Here is a 9,632-nt window from a genome sequence, read left to right on the forward strand (position 1 = left end):
ATTAATAAAGAATTCTAAAAATAAAATAGATTCCGTCCGTTCTACTAACACGGAGAAGTTCCAACGTAATTGCGTTATTTAAAATAATATTATTTTATTTTATTCTCTATTAATTTATTTATCATCCATTTAACGTACTATTTTTAAATTCTATGTTAAAAATGAAATATACTTCAATTAACAAGGAACAAATGTAGTAAAATTTAATTGCACAACCAATTTTTAAGTAGCTTGATTTATTGGCTATACGTTTAATTTTGAACTCTCTACATTGAGAAGCTTGGCGAGATGATCATCCGCAATGGGGTCTCGCCATGTCTCATCTAAGTGAGACGAGATTGAGCCAAAATGGCTCGTCCATTGCAGGTGCCTTTATTTCCTAAAGGCCTAAACTAAATGGGTCTTTGAGCCTTTTACAACCTGTGTTTCATGATGGATATGAAATTATATTTAGTGAAAAAATTAATTCTTTAAATCATGAAGTTAATATCTTTGAACTGGAAAAAAAAAGATTTTTTGTTTAAATTTATACTTACTTTGTCCACCAAAAATAGCTTTATGGGTGGTATTTAAACTTTACTTATTTTAATCTGTTTTATAATGTTTTCTCTCAACTTATTTAAAAAAAAGAATTAATTATTAACGCATAGAAAAAGTTAAAGTAAGACAGTTAAACTTTATCCGATGCAAGTGATGTAAGTGTACATAAAATATTAAAAGTAATAAGACAATTAAACTTTATCCGATGCAAGTGATGTAAGTGTACATAAAATATTAAAAATAAGTTACTCACTCATATAAAAGAACTCGTGAGACTGAAATGCTATCCACACTAATATAAATATATAAGACATAATTATTACTAAGTCCATGTGATATAACAATATCTTAATTAATAATAATATATGAAAATTGCTTGTGAAATAATAAATTTTTATTTGTCCCACACCTTAAAAATTTAGGTGTCATGAATGAATAATGACATATGTATATATTAATATGACGATGTGAACGATTAAACATCATGTTTAAGAAAGTTTTAAAAAATTATCTCCCTTCTCTCTCTATTCTATTTGTTGCCCTTATAACCTGTTGCCCGACCGTCATTAAGTTTTAGCTCAAAGTTGAGTTCTTTATAACATGACATCATTTTTGTTCACTGGACAACCTTTACACATAGACTTACCATCTCCCAGTTAAACTCCAATTTTCTATTCTATGTACAGTGATTTTATAATTTTGGTCAAAAACATTATCCTTTGAATTTTTACATCACGAACAAATGAAAAGACTCCAGATTTAGTCCATTAGAGAGAGAAACTATGCATCCCTATTAGTCGAGCCATTCCCCCACTTTCTCTCTCCCTCACACACATCAAAGGCATGAATATTTGTCTCATTCGAGACGCAGCGGCGAGCGGTTGTTGTTGCAAGTTGCAATGCTTCTAAGTTTCCATTGCATCACTCATCAAATTACACCTTTACACACCCTCACTTCCTTCCCTCACCACCACCGCCTCTCCACTCTCTCCCTCCCCTCCAAACCCTACCCGAGATTCCCCCTTCCACTTCTCGCCTCTTCCTCCGCATCTGTATCCCGCATCTCAGAAGAGGAAATATTAATCGATTACCACTTTTATGGAGACAACGGAGAGGAGAATTTCGGTTTCAATAGCTCGTTTGAGTTGGCTGAGGTGAAGCGGTTTCAGTCTCCGGTGGTTGAGGTAAAGGAGCTGGAGGAGCTGCCGGACCAGTGGCGGAGGTCGCGATTGGCGTGGCTGTGCAAAGAGCTTCCGGCGCATAGGACTCCTACATTTATTCGGGTTCTCAATGCTCAGCGGAAGTGGATTAGGCAGGATGATTGCACTTATATTGCTGTCCATTGTATGCGTATTCGTGAAAACGAGTCGGCATTCAGGGTAAATTTTACCTCTCTCTCTCCTTACATTTGAATATATATTTGGTTTTATTCTTTGCATAGTTTGTTGAACCTTATAGTTTGATTAAAATTGGAAATGACAAAATGTCCATGAAATTGTTGCAGCTGTGAACTGATTTAAGTTTACAAAAATGTTGATTTAGTTTGTGCACGCTGCTTGTTTCTAGCTCACCTTATGTTGGTACATTTTTGAAAAACTATTTACTGACCTATGCAGTGTAGTAATTCTTGCTTGTGGATGGGGCTATAGTAGTGTAGTGTGGGGAAGTCCTAGATTATGTGTGATTCTACCTGACCGTGCGTGATTCTCATGGTTTAGGTGTATAAATGGATGGTGCAGCAACATTGGTTTCAATTTGATTTCGCCCTTGTAACCAAATTAGCTGATTACATGGGAAAGGAGCGAAAATACTTGAAATGCCGTGAACTATATAATGATATAGTTAACCAGGGTCTAGTTCCTAATGAATCCACATTTCATATCCTGATTGTTGCCTACCTTAGTTCATCTGGTCCAAGTTGTCTGGAGGAAGCATGTAGCATTTACAATCAAATGATTCACTTGGGAAATTACAAGCCCCGACTTAGCTTGCACAACTCTCTGTTTAGGGCTCTTGTGAGCAAAACTGGTGGCTCTTTTAAACATCATCTTAAACAAGCAGAGTTTATCTATCAAAATCTGACAACATGTGGATTAAAAGCACATAATGATATTTATGGTGGACTTATCTGGCTCCATAGTTATCAAGACATAATAGATAAAGAAAGAATTGTATCATTAAGAAAGGATATGAAATCAGCTGGTATTGAAGAGAGTACAGAAGTTCTCGTGTCAGTGTTGAGAGCTTGTGCTAAGGATGGAGATCTTGCAGAAGCTGAAAGTATTTGGACAAAGCTTCTTTCTTCCAATAGTAAACCTCCACCTCAAGCTTTTGTGTATCTAATGGAGGTCTATTCAAGGGCAGGGAAGCCAATGGGATCCCTTGAAACATTCAGGGTTATGCAAGAACAGTGTTCACCAAATGTTGTGTCATACTACAAAATCATTGAGGTATTGTGCAAAGCTAAAGAGACGGAGCTAGCAGAGTCTCTTATGGATGAGTTCATAAATAGTGGCATGAAGTCCTTGACACGGTCTTTTATAGATATGATGACTATGTACACCAATTTAAGCTTGCACGATAAAGTGGAATCCACTTTCTTCCGGTGCCTGGAAGAATGTCATCCCAATCAGACAGTGTATTATCTGTACTTGGATTCTTTGGTGCAAACCGGCAATCTTGATAAGGCAGAACTGATCTTCAGCCAAATGCATGCTGATGAGGCAATTGGTGTGGATGTCAAATCATGCAACAACATCTTGAGGGGCTATCTAACTTATGAGCAGCATGCTAAGGCAAGAAAGATATATGATTTGATGTGTCAAAAGAAATATAAAATTGAATCTTCCTTGTTAGAGAAGCTAGATCATGTCCTGAGTTTGAGCGTGAAGGAAGCCAGAAAATCATCAATCTTGAAGCTTAGCCAAGAGCAGAGAGAAATCCTGATAGGTCTACTATTGGGCGGTTTAAGGGTTAAATTAGATGATGAAAAAAGGAGTTACGCAATTGATTTTGTATTTAGGGAGGGCAACAAGATCCATTCCTTTCTGAAAAGACATATACACAACCAATTTCATGAATGGCTAGCTCGTAAAGTGCAGGTTGATGACAACAATGGTGATATTCCATGTCAGTTTACAACCATACCCCACTCTTGTTTTCAGTTGTATGCCGACCAGTTCTGGCCTCAAGGCCTACCTGTGATTCCTAAGCTAATCAACCGGTGGCTAACACCTCGTGTTCTTGCATATTGGTATATGTATGGGGGTTACAGGACTTCATCTGGAGACATTTTGTTGAAGCTGAAGTTCAATAAAGAGGATGTTACGCGGATTGCCAAAACAATCAAGGCAAAATCATTGAATTGCCGTGTCAAAAGAAGAGGGAGAGTTTTCTGGATGGGTTTTCTTGGAACTGATGCCACTGAGTTTTGGAAACTAACTGAACCTTTTGTGCTAGCAGATCTGAGAGATTCTCTTGAAGCGAATCATGAGTCTCTAGATGGGAGGTCCGGGCTCGAAAACGTAGCTTTTAGTAGCGATTCAGATGCTGATGATGGTAACACTTCTGATCAAAGCGACGATTAAGGTACACATAATATCCTATAACGATATGGATCTTTTGTGTCCAACTTGTGTTTGTTTGAGACCATGTTTTTGATCTGGGTGTCATAAATAATCCTCCCCTGCCCGATAATATAATGCATTGTAAAAATGTTTTGTCATGAAGAGTAGTAATGTAATTAGGCAGGAAGTTCTACAGTTGTACATAGTGGAAGAGAGAGAATTCGGTGTGAGCCAAACTGTTATGTGATTGATTAATATTATAGATATTGCAAGGTGTTCCTAGATATTATTGCTTAGCTTTGGATAAACTAAATGTTATACGGAGTAATATTCTGTGAAAATTCCTTAGTTGGAAGTGAATGTGGTATTCCTCGTATAATATTCCCAGGTTATTTTAATACTCCAACTGCCCTTCGGGTCGGGGTTTCAACCTTTTTTTCTTTTCTTTCAAGACTATCTCAGTACGAAATTGGAATTAAATGCTAACAATTGATTCTAGAAGTGAAAGTATGAAAAAGTGGGATAAAAGGCTTTGAAATGGCATAATACACTAGTAGTACATGATTGATTGGTCCGGATCACCTACAACTTTTCCTACAACATCCTCTATTCCACTCCTCACAAACATAAATAATGGGCCCACCATCAAATTTTATATTTGTGAGGGGTAGAGTAGGGGATGTTGTATGAAAAATTGTAGGTGATCCGGATTGCATGATTGATTGAGTACTTTCACCTTCACACTAATGGAGTCGCCTTTGTAGGGTTGAGCATTTGCTTTATTAATAAAAAAAATGTTGTAGATTGGTATAAGTATTTCATAAGAATACAAATTGATAAAAGAATTTTAATAAGGTAGCGTGGGACCTAATATATTCGAATGGTATGAAGCAGAGCCGTTGAATATGCGGCGAATGGATTCCAATCCCATTGGCTGCCACATGTCTCCACGGCCGCCAGAGAAGAACTGTGTTATCGCTGTCTTATATTTTGTCTCGATCTTCTTCCAGAAAATAAAAGGTTGCAATTGGATGAATTTCTTCAAACAAAATTTTATCTTTATCTTTTTCTTTACTACTAGAATACTCCGAAGATATTAGTAGCGTTGTAATACTAAGTTTTATGTAAATACTTTTAATTAATTAAATTTATCAAATTGAATTAGCGGTAAGGTTTTATGGAAGCCATTGTGGGATTGGAGATTTCACAAGTATGCCCCTCAATGAGAGAAAACACCATGAAGACAAAACTTAGAGAGAGAAGATAAAAGAGGTGTGGAGAATGAGGTTGAGGTTGGGCAGCTCACGTGAATAGAAAGAAGGAAATACAGGAGTATGTATTTGTATGAGATGGTTTCATGTCGTCTTCTAAACAGCCCATTCATTAGGGAATCTATGTAGTAGTATATATTTCACTTAAACAATTGAATACAACTCATTGATGAATGGAATAACTAACAGCCTCGAATCTTATTAGGGCTATTTACGGAAGGTTCTTCCTAAAGCAAATGTGATACTCCTACTTATTTTTTTTACTTTTTATCCAAAATATTAGTACAGTATTATATTTCTTCTGATCACTTAATATCTCTTCACTCAGATCACCCGAATTAATCACCTAATAAACCCTATTATTATTATTATTATTGATGTATCATTAGTATAATTTTTTATATAATTATGTATTTTTATGTACTACTACAACTATTATTATTATTATTAACTATTATTATTATTATGATTAAACTTTGAATCATGTATTAATTTTTTTTATTAAATTACTACACATTTTTCAGTAATATTAATCTGAATTATTTTTTTAATAAAGTGATTTTTTTCATATTTTATAAATAGTTTAAAGTAAAAATAATAAATAATACATATTAATCGGAGACTGATAGCTAAATAACCATATTATAGATGGTGTGGTCATATTTAAAAAAATAGAGGAATAAATAATGACTTAAGAGTGAGGTGGATGGGTAGAGTAGACTAGAGGCATCATTTTATATGCCCAAAGAAAATGGAAAAAATTAGGGCTACTTTGGAGTTTGGACTATAGCAATAAATACGGAAACAAATAAAAAAGAAAAATATGCGACGACTAGGAAATGACTTTTCTTGGTATAAATATTCGTATTTGAGAAATAAGAATGAAATACTTTCCGTTTGTATAAAAAGGATCATAACAATTAATATTCCACAGAAATCCAACGCAGCAACCATATCTTTCGTGTTTGTCAAAACTCGGCGTTGTTAGCAGAATCTCCGCCTTTCCCCCTTCATTAATCCCACTTCTCCCCTTCACACTGATTATCGACAACAAACAAATTCATAAATATATCCAAAAATTGAACAAATTTCGAAGATCTGGTGGAAAAATGGCATCGCTAGTCCATTCGGAACTCGCCCTGGATTCCCGATTCTCGCCCAAACCGTGCTTTCCGAAGCCAATCGGCCGGGTTGTGCCCGACGTTTCGCAGATTCCCTGCGTTTCCGATAAGATTTTGAAGCTAGACGATTACCTTAATCGGCTGCTTGACGAGATGAGGAAGATCGACGCCTTCAAACGCGAATTACCTCTTTGCATGCTTCTCATCACCGAAGGTGCGATCCGTTTATCACTTTTCTCTCGATTTAGGTTTATTTTCGAGATTTTGACGTCAATTTGATTATCGGAGTCTAGTGTTGGTTTTTTATGTGATGCGGAAATGGTTGAGAATTGAGATGCATTTGTTGTGGATTGATTTTGGATGATTTGAATCAACGGCGATTTAATTAATTCATCTGGAGATTTAGGTTTTGATTATTTCTTCGATTGCAGCAATCATAGTGACGCAGGAGGAGCTAGCACGGTGCAAGAAATTAAATTCTGCGCCGGTATTGGAAGAGTTCATACAGAAAATTTGCACGGATGATAAGGATGATAAAGCTGAGGACAGTGAAGGGAAGGACGTTAGCAGCCGAGATAAAAAGAATTGGATGCGTTCTGCGCAGTTATGTCTGTCCACAGATGCGGATAGCAACAAAACAAAGGTGAATTGGAGATGGAAATTTCATTTTTGGATACAAGATGTGCTAATTTGGTTTAGTGTATATGATTATTGATGATATTCTAATGTCTTTGTGTGATAGAAAGTGGGGGATGAAATAATTCAGCCGGTGAGGGATGACTTAAATGAGAGTGGGAAGAACAGGGGATTTGTGCCTTTCAAAGGGAGTCCTAATCTTCCAGTGATGGAGGTGGGGAAGAAGGAGATGGATGAGTTGCCGGTTCCCGGGCTTTCGCTTTGTACGCCTGGAATCAATAATTCGAGGGAGGTGATCAATCCTATCGGATCCAGCAATAGCAGGACAAGCTCTCCTGCAAGGCTCCCGGTCAGCTGCAAGGCTCCTGGGCAGCTGCAAAATGCTAGGAAGCAAAGGAGGTGCTGGTCTCCTGAGCTGCATCGCCAGTTTATCAATACCCTGCAGCATCTTGGAGGCCCTCAAGGTTTGAAAATCAATAAACTTGGCATTTTATTGAAGTGTGCTGAATAATTACACTTTTGATTGTTAAGCTTAATTGAGTTTATGAGTTTTGGTACGATTAGTATGGCTCTGCATTTATCAGGACAAAGTTGCTAACTCAACCTAAAGAAATTAGTAATTAGTACTGGATTTGTTTGATTTGGTTCTTATCATTTTTGTAATCTTGGAAACTGACTACTGGCTTTCGTTGGCTTGCGAATGACTTGGCATTGTATGATGCCAACAACTAAAGATGATTGATCTTGCAAATGATCTTCCTTTGAATAGTAGCTTGTGTGTTAGTTCCTGTAGAGTTCTTGCTATTGTGCCTCATTCGATTTCGTTCTATGCATTACAGTTGCTACTCCGAAGCAGATCAGAGAGCATATGCAAGTAGATGGTCTAACCAACGACGAAGTGAAGAGTCATTTACAAGTGTGTTTTCATCTCTCATGCTCTTAAATATCACATTTTATTCATGCATTGAAAGATAAAACTGATGCTACTGCTCCTTTCAGAAGTATCGGCTGCACATGAGAAGAGTCGCGACGAAATCCACCTCCCAATCCTTGGGTACGTGGGCATCTCAAGAACAGTTCGGGGAATCCTTGAAACAGAGCAACAGCCAATCTGGCTCACCTGAGGGCCCTCTTCATTTGTCGAGGGTGTCAGGAGAAGATGAAGACGACGAATAATGAGCAGACTACTTTCACTCGTAAGGAAGCAATGGTGTATAATTGTCCACCATGAATTTTGCGGATACTGAGATATACATGGGGGATTTTGATCATAAAAATAAACCTAAAAACACAAACACATGTGAATTTATTGTCATGAGGCAGAGTTGTATCAACATTTTTTGCAGGATTAGGTTACCTCAGCGGCTTTTCTGAATCACTTATTTGTTCTATCATTATAAATTGTGATACCATTTATAAAAGTTATGCTTTAAGTTAGTTTTTCGCTTTTTTATCATAGGAAGAATCGTGAAGATAATTGTAGTCGGTAGGTACACGATGACAAAGTGGAAAACATTGCTTTTGTAGCACAAAGAAATATCATGCTCCACTTTATTATTACTACCATTTAATTCAAATTTACTCGGCATGTAGTCACGTTATCATGTTTGAAATTCAATGCAAGTGCAATCATGCTATGAGGACACGTATTTTGGAGCAAATTCAATCTCAATCAACTACTACTATCCCCAGCTACAGAAGATAATTTTGTTTTTTGATGGTGTTGTAAAAATAATACTATCCCCATCTACACAAAAAATATATATATTTTAAATTTTTTTATCATTATTAAAATTAATCTCTATCTATTTATGATAATATTTCATTTTAATAAGGTGATTTAAATTTTTACTAACAATATTTCACATATTTTTTCTGTTTATTTCCTTTTTCTTTTATCAATTTTTCATTGAAATATGGTTCCTTTTTCTTTTATCAATTTTACATTGAAATCCATATTGTTCACCACCACCAAAACTATTTGTTAAGAAAGAGATTAGAGATGTAATATTAATAGTACTTGATTGATAGAGGATAAGAGGATAAATGGGGGCGGAAAGAGCTGATGCATTATTAGAAAATCATTTTTATTTTATTCTCTTAAGAAGCTTTAGAACATTATTTCTCATATTTTGTGATTTGGGACAAGATTTTTACTTATCTTGGATTAGTATATTATCAAATTCCTGTCAATTACTTCTTTCATTAAACTAATTACGGGGATTAGTGTTGGAATAAAAATAAATAAATTTAATTTTAATAATAGAAATATTTATATATTATCTAAATATAGTGATTGTGAACTAGATTTCTTTAGAAATACTTAGTAGAATATCTAAATAATTTATAGTAAAATTAAGTAGGTACAAAACTATATAGAATTTTCTAGTTTTTTTTTATAATTAATATATATACATATAATATAAAAAAATAAAGTAGAAATTCTAGCACATAAAAAAAATGTCTATATATATATATGGGTGTATTGTATTATTCTG

The 9,632-nt window shown here is 35.4% G+C and overlaps 1 protein-coding gene across 13 annotated transcripts; it reads left to right on the forward strand.

Annotated features, from left to right (window-relative positions):
* Window positions 1-1,412: 1,412 nt before the first annotated feature.
* LOC125220154 (pentatricopeptide repeat-containing protein OTP51, chloroplastic-like) lies at window positions 1,413-8,571 on the forward strand. Of its 13 annotated transcripts, XM_048122301.1 has the most exons (6): window positions 5,001-5,126; window positions 6,312-6,712; window positions 6,930-7,141; window positions 7,241-7,598; window positions 7,974-8,050; window positions 8,134-8,571. In XM_048122301.1, the coding sequence occupies exons 2-6, from the start codon at window positions 6,487-6,489 to the stop codon at window positions 8,308-8,310; spliced, it is 1,050 nt and encodes a 349-aa protein (XP_047978258.1). In that variant the 5' UTR covers window positions 5,001-5,126; window positions 6,312-6,486; the 3' UTR covers window positions 8,311-8,571. The 13 variants fall into 13 exon arrangements, 7 of the variants coding, with proteins under 7 accessions (XP_047978252.1, XP_047978253.1, XP_047978254.1 ...); XR_007176323.1 differs by lacking the exons at window positions 6,312-6,712; window positions 6,930-7,141; window positions 7,241-7,598; window positions 7,974-8,050; window positions 8,134-8,571 and adding exons at window positions 1,413-1,919; window positions 2,259-3,925; window positions 4,003-4,128; window positions 5,272-5,674; XR_007176319.1 differs by lacking the exons at window positions 6,930-7,141; window positions 7,241-7,598; window positions 7,974-8,050; window positions 8,134-8,571 and adding exons at window positions 1,413-1,919; window positions 2,259-4,128 and having other exon boundaries at window positions 6,312-6,473.
* Window positions 8,572-9,632: the final 1,061 nt, after the last annotated feature.

Source organism: Salvia hispanica, chromosome 4 (assembly GCF_023119035.1).
Source record: "Salvia hispanica cultivar TCC Black 2014 chromosome 4, UniMelb_Shisp_WGS_1.0, whole genome shotgun sequence".
NCBI classification, from domain to species: Eukaryota; Viridiplantae; Streptophyta; class Magnoliopsida; order Lamiales; family Lamiaceae; genus Salvia; species Salvia hispanica.